Source organism: Heteronotia binoei, chromosome 5, assembly GCF_032191835.1.
Source record: "Heteronotia binoei isolate CCM8104 ecotype False Entrance Well chromosome 5, APGP_CSIRO_Hbin_v1, whole genome shotgun sequence".
Taxonomy (NCBI): Eukaryota; Metazoa; Chordata; class Lepidosauria; order Squamata; family Gekkonidae; genus Heteronotia; species Heteronotia binoei.
The window spans coordinates 19,508,429-19,527,979 of NC_083227.1; the positions used below are offsets into that span (position 1 = coordinate 19,508,429).

The 19,551-nt window shown below is 48.4% G+C and overlaps 1 protein-coding gene across 1 annotated transcript; it reads left to right on the forward strand.

The window, feature by feature from the left end:
* The first annotated feature begins 1,693 nt into the window (after positions 1-1,693).
* LOC132571800 (E3 ubiquitin-protein ligase TRIM7-like) lies at positions 1,694-18,488 on the forward strand. The gene is made up of 7 exons (XM_060238594.1): positions 1,694-2,101; positions 4,678-4,773; positions 5,515-5,652; positions 9,957-9,979; positions 10,830-10,948; positions 12,011-12,043; positions 17,971-18,488. Exons 1-7 carry the CDS (start codon positions 1,694-1,696, stop codon positions 18,486-18,488), a joined length of 1,335 nt encoding a protein of 444 aa, XP_060094577.1.
* Positions 18,489-19,551: the final 1,063 nt, after the last annotated feature.

The window sequence follows — 19,551 nt, forward strand, 5'->3', positions numbered from 1 at the left end:
CAATCTGCCAAAGTTTGAGTTCTAGTTATGCAAAATTTGGTTTATTATGCTAATAGCCAAGACAGGAGTGCTTTAAGAAGAATATGTAAAGAAGACAGAGGCACAGAAATGGTTTATTCAATGGTGGTTCTTTTAATAAGATGCTGGCATGGGTTGTTTCCTACAACAGAATCAAGGGAAGAAGTGCTGAACTGCCGTTAAGATTTTATTTTTTGTAGAGATATAGATTTTGTGAGTTTTCTGCTAGATTTCATGGAAGTTTTTGTCTATATTGTAAGATGCATGTTCTTTTTTCATTAATGAACAACTTAGGTATTAATTTAAAAAACAACAACCCTTAAGTTGCTAAATTAAAAGAACATTGTGTGATAAATAAAAACAGACTAAAATCTTGATATAGCTAAAATCCACAGCAGTGTCTACCTGCTTCTGAAAAGGCTCCTGGCAGCCAGCAGTTTCTGGTTGTAGGAAACCTCTTTGGCACAGGAAGTTCTTTACCTGCCAGCAAAAATGAGCTGAAAGCGTGGCCAGGTGGCTCTCCCGGGGAATAAAGTTCCAGGAAGTCTGAGTCACATCAGAAAGGATATTACACGGACCCTTCATTTGTTTAAAGATGTGTGTGCCACCAGGAAAGCAGCCCCATGGTGCAGAGCGGTAAAGCTGCACTACTGAAGTTTTAAGTTCTGCTCATGCCCTGAGTTCGATCCTGGCGGAAGCTGGTTCAGGTAGCCGGCTCAAGGTTGACTCAGCCTTCCATCCTTCCGAGGTCAGTCAAATGAGTTCCCAGCTTGCTGGGTGGGGGGAGTGTAGATGACTGGGGAAGGCAATTGCAAGCTACCCCATTAAAAAAGTTTGCCATGAAAACGTTGTGATACTATTCACCCCAGAGTCAAAAACGACTGGTGTTTACCCAGGGGACTACCTTTACCTTTTTATGCAACCAGCTGTGGAGTCTTGTGAGCAAATATTCAACTTTGTAAGCTACTGATGTTAAAGTTGTGAGCAATTGATTTATCTACTGCATAAATTGGTTTGCTCTGGGGCCATTTTTTCTGAGCTAAGAGAAAAATGTGTGAGCCGGAGGTCTGAAAAACTGTGAGCTAGCTCACACTCACTCAGCTTAGAGGGAACACTGGTCTCAACTTTCAGACTCTTTAGGCAGTGGACAATTTACATAGTGTCAGCAGTAACAATAAAACCTATTTAAAAACAAACCCAACATGGCAATAGACTAAAATGCAAAGCCTTCTTTCTAGGTCATTCCTGTTCTCTTATGTTCTTATAAGGGTGATTAACACATGGAATTCACTGCCACAGGAGGTAGTGCCAGCTACAAACATAGATAGCTTGAAGAGGGAATTGGATAAACATATGGAGCAGAGGTCCATCAGTGGCTATTAGCCACAGCGTATTGTTGGAACTCTCTGTCTGGGGCAGGGATGCTCTGTATTCTTGGTACTTGGGGGGAACAACAGTTGGGAGGTTTTCTAGTGTTCTGGCCCCACCGATGGACCTCCTGATGGCACCTGGGTTTGGTTTTTTTGCCACTGTGTGACACAGAGTGTTGGACTGGAGGGGCCATTGGCCTGATCCAACATGGCTTCTCTTATGTTCTTGTTCTTATGCTGCCCTTTTACAGATCTGACAAGCTGCTGCCTTTCCTATCACCCAAGCCACTGAGAATCCAGCCCTCATGGCCTCAGCTCCACCATCCACAGAGATAGAGCAGGAGGCCAACTGCCCCATCTGCCTGGAGTTCCTTACGGACCCCGTGGTCCTGGGCTGTGGGCACAGCTTCTGCCAGGCCTGCATCACTGACTACTGTGAGAAATGGGAGACTCGGGGAGACTTGGAGTGTCCTGTCTGCAAATTCAAGTTTCAGAAAGGGACTTTCCGCCGAAACTGGCAGCTGGCAAACCTAGTTGAAAAAATTAAACTGGTGCCACAAAGTTCAAGAAAAGGTGTTTGCTTGAGACACCAGGAAAAACTCCACTTCTTCTGCAAAGAAGATGAAAAATTAGTGTGTGTTGTCTGTGAGCGACTCCCAGAACACAAAGGACACACAATAGTTCCCCTGGAAGTGGCTGCTCAGAAATACAAGGTAGGAACTCATCTGGATCCTTGCTGGCGGAATTCCATCATTCTCTGGAGAAGATGTGCTTTCCTCCCAGCATAGCGGAAGAGGAGCTCTCCCTCCAGGGCTGGTGCTTCCGACTGTAAGAAGATTGAAGATACCAATTGTGGGTTTTTCTCCTTTTTATGATGAGTGTTTGGGCCATACTGAGAATAAAATTAAGACCAACCGACTTTTTCTGTTTAATCAAGGTGGTTTTATTGCTTAAAGTTATATATTATTTACTCTGCTTAGTAGGGTACACTCTTCCGTGCCAGTCTTTGCAGAGCAACAGGATATAGCGACAAGAAGACTCAAAGATTTGTTTGACGTTTTAGAGGAGGAAAGGCAGAGGGAGGGAATAATAGTCAAAGGATGAATAAAAATGGGTGGAGCGAGGGAAAAGGCAACAGCTAGATATTAGGGGTACTCATTATGGGGATATTTGGTTAATGTAGCAGAGTTTGCCCAGACACAGAACGGGATGCAGAGTGCAGTAAATACATCTCCCAAGAAGTATATGGTTAAAAAAAGTAAATTTACATTTATTCAAGTAGATCCATATTCAGGTTGCAGTCAAAAGAAGAGAAAGAAACTTAATCTAGAGAGTACTTTCCCTTCCACAAATGGCCAGCCTGTCTGGCATCATGTGTGTGAGAATATGAGGGCACTCTATTTACAGGAGAGGCCTCTTGATACATTGGTCTCTGTGGAAGCCCATGTGTAGCCAGCCAGCCTGCAGCTCATTTTCTCCAATAGTCTAGTTTTTATCTCTTCCTTTCCTTGCACCCAGCTCAGCCAGATCTTGCAAAGCAGCAGTTCTGGTATTGCAGTGTCACACGCTGGAGTGCAGGCAAGGGGAAAGTCCGAGTTCAGCCCAAGTCAGAGGAGCGTTGAAGGAACCAGTAGCTGAGTCCGAATTGCAGTCTGAAAGCAGGATCGTACAATCCAGAAGTCAGGAAACCGGGAAGTCAGAGCAGGAATGGAGCCAAGGAACGGGAGCTGGAGTAATTGCAAGTCACCGGATGGACTTGTTGCTTCCACAGAGCATGCAACTTGAAGCAGGAGCTTAGATAGCCCGCTGCTGCTGTTTCCAATTAGCAGGCAGCGGGGCCAGCCTGGCGTCTGCTAAAACTCTGGGCTGAGAGAACATCTTGCCCGCAGTTTGGCCTCTTTCCTTCAGATTGCTAAGTCCTGACAGAGCCTTTCCCGTACTCGAGCAAGGCAATGTGATGAACTGGGATGTGTGTCTACCTGTTGTTGGTCCTCGTCAGCTGTACAGCCAGGTGTTGAGAACCCTGCGGGCAGCGGCAGTGAATCAGTCAAGTTGTGAGAGGGGTCAGTTGTCGGCTCCGTTGGGTCTGCTAACCCTGTCGGCTCTGCCTGGGCAGTCCCCTTGTCAGAGCCCATGACATGCAGTAAGATAACACCCCCCCCCCCTTTCCACACACTTCTCATTCATGTTTTCTGTCTCCCTTCACCTAATTTTTCCATGTCCCCCTCCCCCTTTATTTTCACTTCTTGACCTCAAGACCTTTTCATCCCTATCCTGTTTGGCGACAGAATGTATTTAAGAGCAATGTAGTGGAAAACTTATGCTGATATTATGAATGGCACTGGGTTTGCTGGGCACATTTGCACTAGTGCTGCTGAGGTTCCATCCCCCCCCCCCCCTTCTTGGACTGTGATTCTGTGCTTGACATCAGCTGGCATTGCCACAACGGCACTGGGTTCTGCTGGGCACTCTGACTGCAGTAGTACTGCTGGGTACTCTGTACATTGCTTTGGTTCTACTAGGCTTGCAAAATTGTGGCCCCTCCCTTCAGTTTCTACTGCAGATATGATCTGGTCTGACGTAGTCCTTTGGAAAACTGTGAAGGACGGGGGCAGCTTCTTTGGGCATAGTGTGCTTCTTAACATCCAGTATGATGAGTCACATCAGAAAGGGTATTACATTGGGCCCTTCATTCGTTTAAAGATGTGTGATGCTTTGGCTAGCTAGTTAAAATTAGTACAAAGGCAGACTCCTAGCTCTCAAAAATGTCTTGCAAATGTCTGAGATTGTCAGGTCTTGGGTTTCAAAATGGAGATCAGAAGCCCACCCAAGTGCCTGCTCAGAACACGAGTGGCGTGACAGAAGTTTGTTTTGCTGTCAGGTCATAGCTGGCTTATGGACACCCTGTAAGCTTTTCAAGGCAAGAGAGGTTGGGAGGTGGTTTGCCTGCCACTGCCTGCCTCTAGGTCGGCCCTGCTGATCAGGCTATCCTGGGAGTAACCAGGTCAGGGGTAGGCTGAGAGTCATGAGACTGGCCCAAGGTCACCCAGCGAGCTTCCATGGCAGGACTGGGGGTTCAAACATGGATTTCCCAGATCTTAGTCCAGCACTTTAAGTGTTACTGCACACAGGCTCTCCTGATGGAATAGCATGCTGGAATTTGATTTTTTTTTAACTAACATGGTTATATATATGAATTTAAATAAATGTGCAATGGTGGCCAGGAGGGAAGAGCATGGAGTAAACCTTTAAAAGAACACATTTCAACTGTGATCCCCCCTCTCCCCAGGATCAGTTCTGCAACCGTCTGGGGATTCTGAAGAAGGAGAGAGAGAGAATTGTGGTGTATAAAGGAGATGTGGAGAAGGAAAGCCAAGACCTGCTCGTAAGTCCAAACAGCAGAAAAATCAACCCTTGAGGCTGCCCCCACTTTCAGTTTAGAAGGACGGTTGCCGGGTCTCCCCTGGCCACCAGTGGGGGATGGGGGGGTAGGTTTGCCAGATCCAGGTTGGGAAACTTCTGGAGATTTGGGGAGGGAGAATGAGACCTCAGGAGGGTCTAATGCAGGGCTGGATTAAGGCCAACTGAAAGTGGGGTTCAGCCACTGCTGATTCTAGGGGGGGGGGGGCATACTTGGGATATTCAGTAGTATGTACATTCCCGCCCCATCCTCCACAAATTTCTCTTGCCCACGATGCAGCCAGGGAAGCTGCAGTTAAGGTTAGGAGACCAAGCGAGGGGAGGGGGCTTCTGAGCACTTTTGCCCCCTGTGGTGTTTCTACTCAACCATCATGTCTCATCCCCCAATGGGAACTGGGGAAGTCAGCCTGTGGAGGGTGTTTTAGTGGGGGAACAAATGGACTCACGAAGCCCCTTCTACTTTCTTGGTTTTCTGCTGCAGACTGAATCCTCTGTGGCTGAAAGAACCCCTCCGGGATAGGATGGGATAGGAGCCTCCTCAAGCGTCTCTTCCCACTGCACAGACCAGCTGTGTTCCTGACAGTGGCCTGCTTTTCTTCTCTTTCCATCTCAGAAACAAACTGAAAAAGAGAAGAAAGCAACAGTAGCCAAGTTCAGGAAACTGCACACATTTCTGAAGAAACAAGAGAAATTTTTGCTGTCCCAGATGAAAAAGGTGGTGAAGGAGGTGGCGAGAAACAGGGACCAGCATCTGGCTAGAATCTCTGAGGAGCTCTCTTCTCTGGAAAGCCTCATCCGGGAGATGGAGGAGAAATGTCAGCAGCCGGCCAGTGATCTCCTCCAGGTGAGAGTGTGGCAGAAACAGGCAGAGTCCCCTTGGGGAGAAGGCTGGCTCCAAATCCTCCCTGCTTAGCAGAAAAGCAAAAGCAAACCAGCCCAGTTTATGTCGCTAGCAAGTTTTCACCTCTGCACCAGGGCCACTTTCCCCTCTGCCTCTTTCCATCTCCAGCCAGGGGCAGACTGGACAATCCCAGGGGCCCTGCAAAACAACATTCCCTGGAAATACATTCCCCCACAGCCCCTGCCCCTCCCTGATAGACTGCAGCCACTGGAAGCCAAAGTGTGTTTGTGTTTCAACCAACAGTCTGAGGAACCCCATGGTTCCTGGGAAACTCTTTCACAACAACACCGACCAGGGAGGAAGGTCACATGCAAGACTTTTCACAACCCATTTTAAAAGGAGGATGTCTAGGGGCGGTGTGGTGTGGGGAATGTCACTTATAATAATAATAATAATAATACATTTTATTTATATCCCGCCCTCCCCGCTAAGGCAGGCTCAGGGCCGCTGACAACATTCATTAATAAAACAAGTTATACAGTAATTTAAAACAATAAGTAACAAATTGATTAAAATTCTAAAACAGTAAAACAATAAAATTAACATCGTGGTGCTATTCAGATAGATAGGAGGTCATTTAAGCAGTCTCTCAGGTTTTAGTCGGTGAAGGCTTCACCAAAGAGGATGGTCTTGCAGGCCCTGCGGAATCGATCAAAATCCCGCAGGGCCCGCACTTCCTCCGGGAGGTGGTTCCATAAGTGTGGGGCTACAACGGAGAAAGCCCGAGTACGAGTGCTCTGCAGCTTTACTTCCTTCGGCCCGAGAATAGTCAGCAGGTCCTTCCCTGCTGACCTCAGTGCTCTCCGGGGTTCATATGGGGAAAGACGGTCCCTCAGGTAGGCAGGTCCTCGGCCATATAGGGCTTTAAAGGTAATGACCAGCACTTTGTAACGAATCCGGTATGTAACTGGCAGCCAGTGCAGTCCGCGCAGTCCTGGCTGTATGTGCTCCCATTTTGGGAGCCCCAATAACAGCCTAGCCGCCGCATTCTGCACCAGCTGCAGCTTCCAGGTTCGGCACAGAGGCAGCCCCATGTAGAGGGCATTACAGTAGTCCAATCTCGAGGTGACCGTTGCATGAATCACTGTTGCTAGGTCCCGGCGCTCTAGGAAGGAGGCCAACTGCCTTGCCCGCCTCAGGTGAAAGAAGGCTGACTTAGCAGTGGCTGCTATCTGGGCCTCCATTGATAATGAGGGCTCCAGTAGGACTCCCAAGCTCTTGACCCGGCGCGCCGCCTTCAGCGGCGCCCCATCAAAGACCGAGAGAGATATTTCCCTCCCCAGAGCACCCCAACCCACGCAAAGGACTTCTGTCTTCGCTGGATTCAGCTTCAGCCCACTCAGCCTTAACCAAGTTGCCACGGCCTGCAGTGCCAGGTCCAAATTCCTCGGGGCGCAGCCAGGCCGGTCATCCATTAGCAGATAGAGCTGGGTGTCATCTGCATATTGGTGACACCCAAGCCCGTACCTCCGGGCAATCTGGGCAAGGGGGCGCATATAGATATTAAATAGCATCGGTGAGAGAACTGCTCCCTGAGGCACCCCACAAATCTAGTGTGCGCCTCTGGGACAGCTCACCCCCGATTGCCACCCTTTGTCCCCGATCCTCGAGGAAGGAGGAGAGCCATTGTAAGGCCAACCCCCTAACCCCTACGTCGGCAAGGCGGCGGGTAAGTAGCCGATGGTCGACCGTGTCAAACGCGGCCGACAGGTCTAACAGCATCAGCACCGCCACGCCGCCTCGATCCAGATGCCTCTGGAGGTCATCTGCCAAGGCGACCAGCACTGTCTCCATCCCGTGACCCGGGCGAAAGCCGGACTGGCAAGGGTCTAGGATGGAAGCGTCATCCAGAAAATCCTGCAACTGCAACGCCACTGCCCTCTCGATAATTTTACCTAAAAACGGTAAATTAGAGACCGGTCGGTAGTTTGCCAATTCGGCCGGGTCTGCTGTACTTTTTTTCAGGAGGGGGCGAACCATGGCCTCTTTCAAGGATGTTGGAAAATGCCCCTCCGAGAGGGATCTATTTATGACATCCCGTAAAGGACATCTAAGCTCCTTCTGGCAAGATTTAATTAGCCAGGAGGGACATGGGTCCAGATCGCAAGTTGTTGGGCGTGCAGAGGAGAGAATTCTGTCAACTTCCTCCAGGCTGAGTGGGTTGAAGTGGTCCAGAACTAAACTGGAAGACAGGCATGGAGTCTCCAGTTCACATACTGTATCCAATGTGATGGGCAGGTCCTGGCGGAGCGACGTGATTTTGTCTGCAAAAAATTTCGCAAAAGCCTCACAGCCTATTTCTAATTCTCTAACATTTGGTCTGCCTTGGGGCAGTGTGGTAAGATGTCCAATTATTCTAAACAATTGTGCCGGGCGCGAATTTGCAGACGCAATCCTGGCCGCGAAGTAGTCTTTCTTCGCGGCCTTGACTGCCATCTCATAAGACTTCATAAACGTTCTGTAGGATGTTCTCGTCGCTTCGTCATGAGTGCGCCGCCATTGCCTCTCTAGTCGTCTGAGCCCTTGTTTCAGCTGTCGTAACTCCAAGGTATACCATGGAGCCAGCCTCACACGAGGGCGCAGAGGGCGTCGAGGTGCGATCTCGTTGATCGCCCTGGATAGCCGATCTTGCCAGGCATCAACCAGGGCATCAAGGGAACCGCCAGTGGGCCAGGGATCCCATAGAGCCATTTGGAACCGTTCCGGGTCCATCAGGCTCCGCGTGCGAGCCAAAATAGGCTCTACGCCCTTACAGGGTTGGGGCAGCATCTCCATACGGGCCTTGAGGGCTAGGTGATCCGACCATGGCACCGCCTCTGTCGCGATATCGTTCACCCAAATCCCGGACGCAAAGATCAAGTCTAGCATGTGCCCTGCCTGATGCGTAGGGGTCGTAACAAATTGAGAGAGTCCTAGTGTCGCCATGGAAGACACCAGATCCAACGCCCGATTGGAGGCTGCGTCATCGGCATGGACATTGAAGTCGCCCAGGACCATAAGCCCCGGGTACTCCAACGCCCAGCCCGCCACAGCCTCCATCAGGGATGGTAAGGCGCTGGCTGGTGCGTTAGGTGGACGGTACACCAGCCAGATCGCCAACCCCTCTCCGACATCCCACACTAGGCCGGCACACTCAATACCATCGATCTTTGGGGCCGGGAGAGCCCGGAAGGAGTAACCCTCCCATATGAACAACGCCACCCCTCCCCGCCGCCCACTAGTCCGCGATTGGTGGAGGACCGAGTAACCCGGGGGGGTCATCTGGGAGAGAGCCACCATCTCCCCCTCTCACACCCAGGTCTCGGTCACGCAAGCCAGGTCCACGTCCTGCCGAAGCAGGAATTCCCTCAGGATCTCGGTCTTATTATTTACGGACCTGGCGTTGCACAACACCAATGACGGAGGTGGGCAATTCCTCTTGGCCCCACTGTCACCGTTGGGATGGGAAGTAGACTGGAAGGAGGCCGAGCACTGTTTTGTCTCCACCCTCTTCCCTTATATTTATGTCTATTCCCACCGTCATATCTTCCCCTCCCCAGGAGCACTGGAATCCCCTGGCCGGGCATCCACACCTATGTCCCGGTATAATCTTGTAAGTAGTTATGTGATGGCCACACCTTCCTGACTAGCTCATCTCGACTCACTGTCCAGCTCTCTAACCTATCCTCCACCTTCAGTCCCTGGTTACTGGTTCACTATAAATTAATTGCATCTAATTTAAATTAACATCCCACCCCAATTCTCCCTCTAATTGGTTAGTCAAATTGATCAAATCAATTCGTCTTTCTTGGCACATTAATAAGCTCCCCCCCTATTCCTATGTCCCAATTTAATGTGCAATATAAATAAATCACTAGATCTCTATGCATTTAAACATATAAATACATAATTAAATCTATATGCATTTAAATAAATAAATACATAATAATAGAGTCCCGTTCCTAATCAATTATAACATTATATATAACAATTATATATAAAATGCACACCGACACACAGTGGCAACGGCATATGGTTACAGGAACAGCATCCACACAGCTGTTCTGGGCACTGCTGTCTGTCTAGCATGTCTGTGCAGATGTGATGGCACTTATGCCCAGACAGACCCTCTCTCCTCTCTTTCCTTTCATGGCTGAACCATGTTGCAAGGCTGCAGGGAAAAGGGGGAAAGTCCACAAGGGGAACACAACACACCCTACTCTGAAGGTCTCTCTCTCTTCTTCTCACCCTCTGCCTTCTTTCTTTAGGATGTCAGAAGCACATTGCAGAGGTAAGTGGATCTTTAACATTAACCTTCTTAATCCTAGGATTGAACTGGGCAGCTTGTGAAAAATATAAGAGCATAAGAGAAGCCATGTTGGATCAGGCCAGTGGCCCATCCAGTCCAACACTCTGTGTCACACAGTGGGCAAAAACTCCAGGTGCCATCAAAAAGTTCACCAGTAGGGCCAGGACTCTAGAAACCCTCCCACTTTGCCCCCCCTCCCAAAAAGAACCACCAAGAATTCAGAGCATCACTGCCCCAGACATAAAAACATAAGAGAAGCCCTGTTGGATCAGGCCAGTGGCCCATCCAGTCCAACACTCTGTGTCACTCAGCGGCCAAAAAACCCAAGTACCATCAGGAGGTCCACCAATGGGGCCAGGACACTAGAAGCCCTCCCACTGTTGCCCCCCCCCCCCCGCCAGCACTGAGAATACAGAGCATCCTAATGATACCTTTCGTGAGATTCAAGAACTTGCAACTTACTTTATGGTATTGAAGTCCGCACTGGAATCTGGACCATCATTTAGGAATTTTTTCAGAGAAAGGACTTTACCCTTTTGTGTGTCTGTTTGTAATATGTAATCTTTGATTTACCTGTCTTTATTATAATAAATGTAATGAGTACTTAGTAGTTCTGGTCACAGTGACCAATAGGTTTAGTGTAGCCAGTTCTTAAGAAAGCAGGAGCTGTGCATTCCTCTTCAAGAGCCCGCCCACCTTCCAGTGCTTTCAGCATCAGCCTGTTTCCCTTGGCTTTCTGCCAGTTCCTCTGCTTCTCTGACCCACTTGGGGCGGAGGGGAGGGAGGGAGATTCTGAATGGGATGGATGGTACCCTAATGGGATTTTCTCCAGGTATGAAGACAAGGAGTCGTTTGAGAATCCAGTGGCTAATCCGCTTGCACTGAAGTGGCACATCTGGGACTTCTCAGATTTAAATTTCCTTTTGGAGGGCATCGAGAAGCAACTCAAAGGTAATGAAGAAACACTGCCGGAGTTTCAGACTGGACATTAGAGTGGGCCAGATGTGTTTTAGTATGTTCCAGGCTGGCTATATCATTGACAGACCCAGGAACGTGGGGAGTTTATGTATCAGTTCAGAAGGCCATTTTAGTTCACCATGGAAAGTTTTCTGATCAGAATTCTGCCATAACTTCAGCTCAGAATTGCATTACATGGACTTCTTGAAATTCTATTATGTTGTTGATCTCTAATCATTACTGCGACCATGCAAGGGCTCTTGGTGAGGTAGATGGTGAAACAAGTGCCTAAAATGACAGAGAGGGAAACTGCTCTTTAGGGCATCTATTTTTAATGAAACAGCCGCTGGATCCGTTTCAGGGACACCCCTCCTTCTCTCTGCAATGTGTCTGTGACCAAATCAGACTTATCAAAACTGGTCCCTTTGATTGTGTGTTTGCGTTTGTGTGACTATATCCTAGTAGATCCCACAGAATGGTCTCAAGGGGACCTACAGTGCTGTCTTTAGAGAAATACCCTTCAAAGCCCATTGAAATCAGTGAGTTTGAAGGGTGTAACTCTGCTCAGGATGCCACTGCAGAACCTCTGTCTAGAAGTGTCCTCAATTTAGCCAGCTTGGACCCTTGGGCTGCAGTCCTTAGCATACTTTCTATTACATGAATCCCAAGTAACTCCAGTGACTAGTGAAAAGTATTTTGAAAGTTTGTACACAAACCCCCCCCCCCCCAATAGCTTCTACTTGACCCTTTAGCTGTAACTCAGAAAACATATGTACCTATGTGCCATCAAGTCACAAATGACTTCTGGCAGCCCCACCAAGAGGTGTTCAAGGCAAGTGAGAAACAGGCTGTTTGCTGTTTCCTTCCTCTGCAGAGTCTTCTTTGGTCAAACCAAGTACTGACCCAGTTTAGCTTCCACAATTTGACAGCATTGAGCTATATTATGCCGCCTACTCTCCCAAAAAGAAAATAGTATTATTAGCTGATATTTTTGTCGCCAGATTTGCAATAAGCAGAAGGGTTTGCTGCTCACTTTCTGTTCCTTTGCTTCCTCAGACGCTCTGGATTTTGAGCTTCACATGAAGAAAGGTACATTTTTCTTCATACACCAACCAATTATTTCTAAACTAAAAAGCTTCACCTTACAATTTGTGTTCTTCAACTTGGTGTGCTCTTCCTCAAAATCTTACCCTTCCTGCCACAGCCAGTTCCTTCTTGCTCTGAGGATGTCGGTAAGGGTGAAAGAAAAGGTGAACTCTGAGGAGATGAACTGCCTCTTTTCACCTGCCTGCTGCCATATTGAAACGATGGGAGAATGGCGGCTGGGCAAGAGCTTGACTGAGCTCCATAAGAAAAGTCTTGCTGTTCTCCCAGCAAAGGTGGCTATTGGGGCATCAGGTTCCCTGCCCAGGGTAGATCATGCCAGATGTTCAATAGCTCAGTGTTGGTAACTCCAGTCCAGAAGAGTGTCAAGAGTGCCTCTTGCCATGTTCCTGGAAAGGGAGGGGGGAGTACTTCTATGTAACCTGTAGTAACCTTTGGGTCCTGATTTGTGAATATCTTCCTGTTCTCACACTGGTCTGTTATGTCTGCAATTTATTATTATTATTGGGGAGGGACAGTGGCTCAGTGGTAGAGCATCTGCTTGGGAAACAGAAGGTCCCAGGTTCAATCCCTGGCATCTCCAAAAAAGGGTCCAGGCAAATAGGTGTGAAAAACCTCAGCTTGAGACCCTGGAGAGCCGCTGCCAGTCTGAGTAGACAATACTGACTTTGATGGACCAAAGGTCTGATTCAGTAGAAGGCAGCTTCATATGTTCATATGTCTCTTTCCTTCCTGAGAGCCCAGTGCCTAGCCCTCCAAGGTCACAGGCACTTTCGGTTCACAGAGACTTTCAAGTGATTCATTTTCTGCTGGACAAAGGGAGGCTATGTTAAGCTAGAAAGGGAGAACATAATAATGGCCGGCTTGTGGGAGTAGGCCACATAGGCAGATGCCAAGGGAGCCACATGGCCTACAGGGCTGCTGTTAGGTGCCCCCTCCTCACTCGCTAGCCAGCGCAGTGCCGCCTTTTCACCAGGCTGAGACCCAGGCAGAGGACAGAGGTGGCCTGCAAGGGAAGGCAGGCCAAGATCAAGGTAGGAGCCCAGTGCCACCTCTTTCACCTTCCTGGGACTCGGGTGGAGGAAAGAGCCGGTGCCGCCACGACCTCCTCCCCACCATTTAAATACCCGATAGGTGGGTCTTCTTTAAATGGAAGGGGGGAGGCGGCAGAAGCAGCCCTCTCCCCCCTTTTAAAGACCTCGCCATGGGATGGGGCATGTGGGTGGGGCGGCAGCCTGGGGCAGCAAAAACCTCAGCGCCAGAACAGGCATTAATTTTTGCAGCACTTGGGGGTGGGAGCAATATGAATTACCGGTAAGTACCAAATATATTTCTGTCAGGTCTAGCTCTGCCCCTTGTTCAAAGTGTAGCAGATTTTGTCCCTGCTTCTCCACTGCATTCAGGCACCTTCTGGGTTTTCCCAGCTTACTCAAACCGAGTTTCCACCAGGGTTTTGGAAAGGATTGCAGTGAAGTGTGGATGGCTGCTGTGTGGGTGGGAGAATCCAGATTTTCCAAACCTCTGCCACTGCTATTTCCCTGACCCTGTCCTATGGTGAGCATTTCCTCCCCTCCCCTCTGGAGGGCATTTAATTGTTTCCAAAAGATTTTATTCCTTTTAGGCCATAAGGCAGGGGTGTCGAACTCATTTGTTAAGAGGGCCGGATCTGACATAAATGGGACTTTGTGGGGCTGAGCCATGCGTGTCATAAAACGTAATGGCAGATAGTACAGATATAAACTTTATAAAGGACACAGACAAACACAATTAAAGACACTATTTTTAACTTAAAATACAAACATGCTTAAAACTCCTGCAATATTTTGTTTAAAATGGAAAGGTGGGGGAATAGAGAGATCTTGCAATGCAATTTTAAAAATAAACCATCATGAAAAAGCACAAGGATCACAGCAGAAGCAAAAAAAATATAAAATACTCTCAGCTTGGGAAAACATGAAATAGCAGGGCATTGCAAGATTCTCCCCCTCTCCCAAGTCTACTCAGATGGGCAGTGGCCCTCCAATGTAACAAGGGGGTGGGGGTTTTCCCGTGTTTTGCACTGAGTGTCACATGTATGACTATCTGCCCATAGGAAAGAAGTCTTGTATGTGTGCTCGATGCCAGGAGCTTCTGGTTCTCAGGGAACAAGTTCGTACCCTTGAGGCCGAGGTGACTGACCTGGAGAAGCAGAGACAGTCAGTTAGGCACTTGGAGAAGACTCTCGGGGATGTATTACATGAGCCCTGCTCTGAACATGGCAACCCCATTGCTGCCAGGAAGCATGAGGGTCAAGAGGGAACAGGGCACCGTGCTGAGGATAAGGGGAATGCGCCCTCAGAAGGGAGCTCTTCTTCAGTTGATGAGTGGGAATCCATTCATGCCAAGGAACCATCCCTGGGCAGGGAGAGAGGGGGGGGGGGGTCTTGGTAGTTGGTGATTCGATCCTTAGGCAAGTAGACAGCTGGGTGGCAAAACCGTGTACTGACCATATGGTGACTTGCCTGCCTGGTGTAAAGGTAGCGGACATTACACGTGTAGTAGATAGGCTGATAGACAGTGCTGGGGAGGAGCCAGTGGTCGTGGTGCATGTCGGCACCAACGATGTGGGGAAATGCAGTCATGAGGTCCTGGAGGAAAAATTTAGGCTGCTAGGTGGGAGACTTAAGGCCAGGACCTCCAAGGTAGCCTTCTCAGAAATGCTACCTGTTCCACGTGCAGGGCAGGAGAGACAGGCACAAATTAGAAGTCTCAATCTGTGGATGAGACGATGGTGTAAGGAGGAAGGTTTAAAGTTTGTTAGGCACTGGGATGCTTTCTGGAACAAGCGGGAGCTGTACAAAAGAGACAGTCTCCACTTGTCCCCAGATGGAACCAGGCTGCTGGTGCTTAAAATCAAAAAGGTGGCAGAGCAGTTTTTAAACAAAATCTTGGGGGAAAGCTAACAGGAGATGAAATGTCTCTGGTTCGGGAGGACTCATCTCAAAGAGATGAAGGGTTAGCTGTTACTTTTCTACCGGGTAATGGATCAGAGTTGTCCACTGAGATGGTGACAAACGGTATGGACTGTCTGCCAGAGTCTCGAGGCGGCAGGAGGAAGGTGATGGGCCTAGCTTGCCTGGGAAATTATAGATGTTTGTATGCAAATGCTAGAAGTGTTCGAAGCAAAATTGGTGAGTTGGAATGTTTAGTGTTGGGAGAAAACATAGACATTGTGGGAATTTCAGAAACTTGGTGGAATGAGGAGAATCAGTGGGACACGGTGATTCCTGGATATAAGTTATATCGGAAGGATAGGGAGGGAAGGGTTGGAGTTGGGGTGGCTCTGTATGTCAGAGAGGGTATACGGTCCAGTAAGACTGAGGTCAGAGAATTAGATTCCCTTCTAGAAATGCTTTAGGTTGAAATAGAGGGCCCAAAAGGAAATTTAACTATGGGAGTCTGTTATTGCCCACCAAATCAAAAGATAGAGGACGATTATAATATGATGGAAGGATTAAAGACAGTGGCTAAATGTAAGAACTGTGTCGTAATAGGTGATTTTAACTACCCGCAGATTGATTGGGTCAATATGTGTTCTGGTCGAGAGAAAGAGATTGAGTTTCTTGATGCTCTCAATGACTGTGCTATGGAGCAGATGGTCTCTGAACCTACCAGGGGTGGGGCGATCCTGGATTTGGTCCTAAGTAATGCCCAAGACTTGGTGAGAGATGTAAAAGTGATCACACCACTTGGGAGCAGTGACCATAACGTTATTGATTTCACCGATTGTATAAATAGAGAGTTGCCCCAAAAGACCAGCACAACCATGTTTAACTTTAAAAGGGGTATGACATACCCACTTCGTCTTTATGTCTGAAGAATTCTTTTATGAATATTGGAAGCCATAAGTTTGGACGACCAAGAAGAATATGAAAAATATAGGAACTTTTCTCATGAATCTGCATTTGGAGCACCAGCACTTTAATTCAGCCCGTCTGAACAGGTGAATCGTCTAGAGTTTTAAAAGTCGGAAATTGACGCTATGAAATGGACTTGAATTAAAGAACATTGTAGTTGGTAGATATTTGTGATTGAAGTATAGTTGTAATGAAGTTTTGATATCTGAAATGTTAGTATTATATTGCTTTAAGTATTTGGAATATAGTCACTAAGTTTTTGTATAGAGCTTCTTTTGTTTATTTCACAGTTTTTTGTTTCGTTTCTGTTTTACACTGTGATACTCTAGAGCAGGGGTGGCCAATGGTAGCTCTCCAGATGTTTTTTGCCTGGCTGGGGCTGATGGGAGTTGTAGGCAAAAAACATCTGGAGAGCTACCATTGGCCACCCCTGCTCTAGGCAATTTGATGGAAAGATAAAGCAGCAGGACCTGGGACAAGGGTGAGGATAGGAGGGGAGGAGGAGAAAGAGTCCTGCAGGTCTGACTGAAGCCCTGAGTGGGCCAATTTGGCTCATGGACAGGACATTTGACACTCCTGCCATAAGGTCTCCACATGCAGCATTAGCAGATGGGTCAGAGGCTGCATTTTCCGGGCATATAAATCGAGAGGACTGGATCTCCCTTCGGGTGTTACAGCCCACTCCCTCAGAGGGGTAGCAGCCTCAGCATTATCTGGTCCTTCCCTTCTTTGAGGTGGTCTGTAGGGCTGCAGCCTGGAAACTGTTCCATTCATTCACCAGGCATTACAGGATTGACAAAACAGCCTCAGCTGAGACTGCTTTTGGAAGAAAATGGTCCTGTAGCATACATCTGAGATTCTTTCCCTCCCTGGGGCATGCTGCTTTTTTATGTGGAGTTGTGGAGACTTCCCCACCCTGGGCCACTGGAGAATGAAAGATTTGTCTCACTTTGCATCTTCCTTCTTGGTGGTCCTGGGGTGGCCAATCTCTTCTTACTCAAGGGGAGAATTTTTCTCAGAAGGCACTTGAGCCAGAGTAGGTGTGCTGTATTGACCCTATGGGGCTTCTTTGCTTTAGTTTCGGTTTTTTCCTGAACTGGTGGGCCTCTCTTTTGAGTTCTTCACCCTGTTCTCTGTGTGGTTGGTTGGAAGTTTTTGGACTATTTTGTTGGAGGTCCATTTTCATGTTTGATCCTTTTGGAGCAGGTGTTGTGCTGCTTCAGAACCAGACTGGGGCCTGGGTGCGAAGCCCCTCCCCTCCAGGAATTGCAATGTTCTGGGCTCTCCTAGTCTCCAGGAATGAGCTTCTCCCAAAAGTAGAGGATACCCCACCCCAGGACCAGGGAGAAGGAAGTTTCATGATAAGGGAGACAAATCTTCTGTTCTTGTGTGTGATTTCTAACCAAAGAAACCTGTGACTGAAAATGCCATTGTTTTTTTTTCCCCTCCTTCACAGTTCTCTTTTCAGAATGGGATACGGGAGGAAATAGATTGTGTTCCTGTGGGTGCTTATTGTGTACTTTGTGTGCCTTCTCTTGAAGTGGACAGCCTTTTAAAAGGGCAGGAGGAGGCAGGAGAACCTGTTAACCAAGGGGAGGGTGGTAGAGGTGGGAGGAGTCCATGACTGGCAGGACCAGGGAGAAGGAAGTTTCATGATAAGGGAGACAAATCTTCTGTTCTTGTGTGTGATTTCTAACCAAAGAAGCCTGTGACTGAAATTGCCATTGCTTTTTTCCTCTCCTTCATAGTTCTCTTTTCAGGATGGGATACGGGAGGAAATAGATGGTGTCCCTGTGGGTGCTTGTTGTGTACATTGTCTGCCTTCTGAAGCATGTGGGAAGACAGCTCTGCCTTTTAGAAGGGCTGGAGCAGGCAGGAGAGCCTGATGACCAAGGAGAGGGTGGCAGAGGTGGGAGGAGGCCATGACTGGCAGGAGAAGGAAGCCGAACAGGCCAGTGGGTGGAATCCCCCAGCTGAAGCCGTTTCATTTCTTGTATCCTTATTTTCCCTCAACAGCAAATGTGACTCTGGATCAAGACACGGCCAATCCATGGCTCATCCTGTCTGAGGGTCAGAAAAGCGTGAGAAAAGGAGAAGAAGCTCAAGCTCTGCCCAACAGTCCAGAGAGATTTGAAGGTTATAGTGCTGTGCTGGGCTGTGAGGGATTCACAAGAGGCTGCTGTTTCTGGGAAGTCCTTGTGGGAAGTGAGGAAAGCTGGGCTGTGGGGGTAGCCAGAAAGTCTGTGAAGAGGAAGGGAGGCCTCACTTTTGCTCCTGAGGAAGGGATCTGGGCTATGGGGAAGTGGTCAGGGATGCACAGGGCTTATATAAAAGGACATTACCCTCCCCTGACTGTGAGTGGGGAGCTGAAGAGGATCCGAGTGTGCCTGAACTACGCTGGGGGGCGAGTGGCCTTTTTTGATGCTGACCGAGCAGCCCTTCTCTACGAGTTCTCTGGAGCCTCCTTCTTTGGAGAGACCCTCCTTCCCTTCTTTGGTGTGTATGGAAAAGGCCACCTCAAAATCTCTTCATAGGACTTTTGACACCAGGACCATCGGGAATATTATTTCTCCATACCTGTAAAGACCTCTCCTGTCTAGGGTTGCCAGGTCTGTTTTGGAAAACACCTGGAAACTTTGGGAGGTAGATCTGGGAGAGGGCAGGGTTTGGGGAGTGGAGGTGAGGGGACTCAGCAGGGTACAATCCCATAGAGTCCATGCTCCAAAGCAGCCATTTTCTCCAGGGGGACTGATCTGCCAGCTGGAGATCAGTTGTAAAAGTGGGAGATCTCCAGGCCCCATCTGGAAGCTGGCAACCCCACTCCTGTCTCCAGCCACCAAAACTGACTGGGGTAAAATGGAGACTTTCCCCCTCCATTTCCCAACATTCCTTTCCCCCCTTCGTATCTTCTTAAACTGACAGTAATGCCTTCCCCATTGTACAAGATGCAGGAGAGCTCTGAACACCCCTCCTCACCCCCCACCCCATCTCTCCAGCCTTCGTTCTCCTCAAGCACAAGAGAGGAATTGCTACAGAGGAAGAAGAGGCCCTGCATGTTTCAGTTACTGTTTGGGACTTCCTCTTTTCGTTAATGGGCAACAACTGTTCGATCTTGTCTGTGTTCAGCTGGCCTTTTCTGAAGGTCCTGTCCCTATCCAGGTTGCTGCGCTTATAGCACTTGTTTTTCGGTTATACAGAGACTGAGAACATATGACATATGAAGCTGCCTTATACTGAATCAGACCCTCAGTCCATCAAAGTCAGTATTGTCTTCTCAGACTGGCAGCGGCTCTCCAGGGTCTCAAGCGGAGGTTTTTCACACCTACTTGCCTGGACCCTTTTTTGGAGATGCCAGGGATTGAACCTGGGACCTTCTGCTTCCCAAGCAGATGCTCTACCACTGAGCCACTGTTATGATGTTATGCTTATTATAAAGTTATGTTGAAAACGCTGCTGCTTTAATTGTTTGTCTTTAGGGGGGTGGGAAGCCATTTCATAACTGCCAGAGAAGTCCCAGACAGTGCTGTCATCTACAGACTTGATCCATCCACAACCCTGCAGTTGGACAGAAGAATCCAGGGGTGGATTTGCGTAGCC

Bases quoted from the DNA above. Each gene is read 5' to 3' on its own strand.
- LOC132571800 (XM_060238594.1), top strand. From the start codon at position 1,694: ATGGCCTCAGCTCCACCATCCACAGAGATAGAGCAGGAGGCCAACTGC. The intron at 5,653-9,956 runs GTGAGAGTGTGG...TTCTTTCTTTAG, and splicing joins CGGCCAGTGATCTCCTCCAG to GATGTCAGAAGCACATTGCA. The intron at 12,044-17,970 runs GTACATTTTTCT...TTCCCTCAACAG, and splicing joins TGAGCTTCACATGAAGAAAG to CAAATGTGACTCTGGATCAA.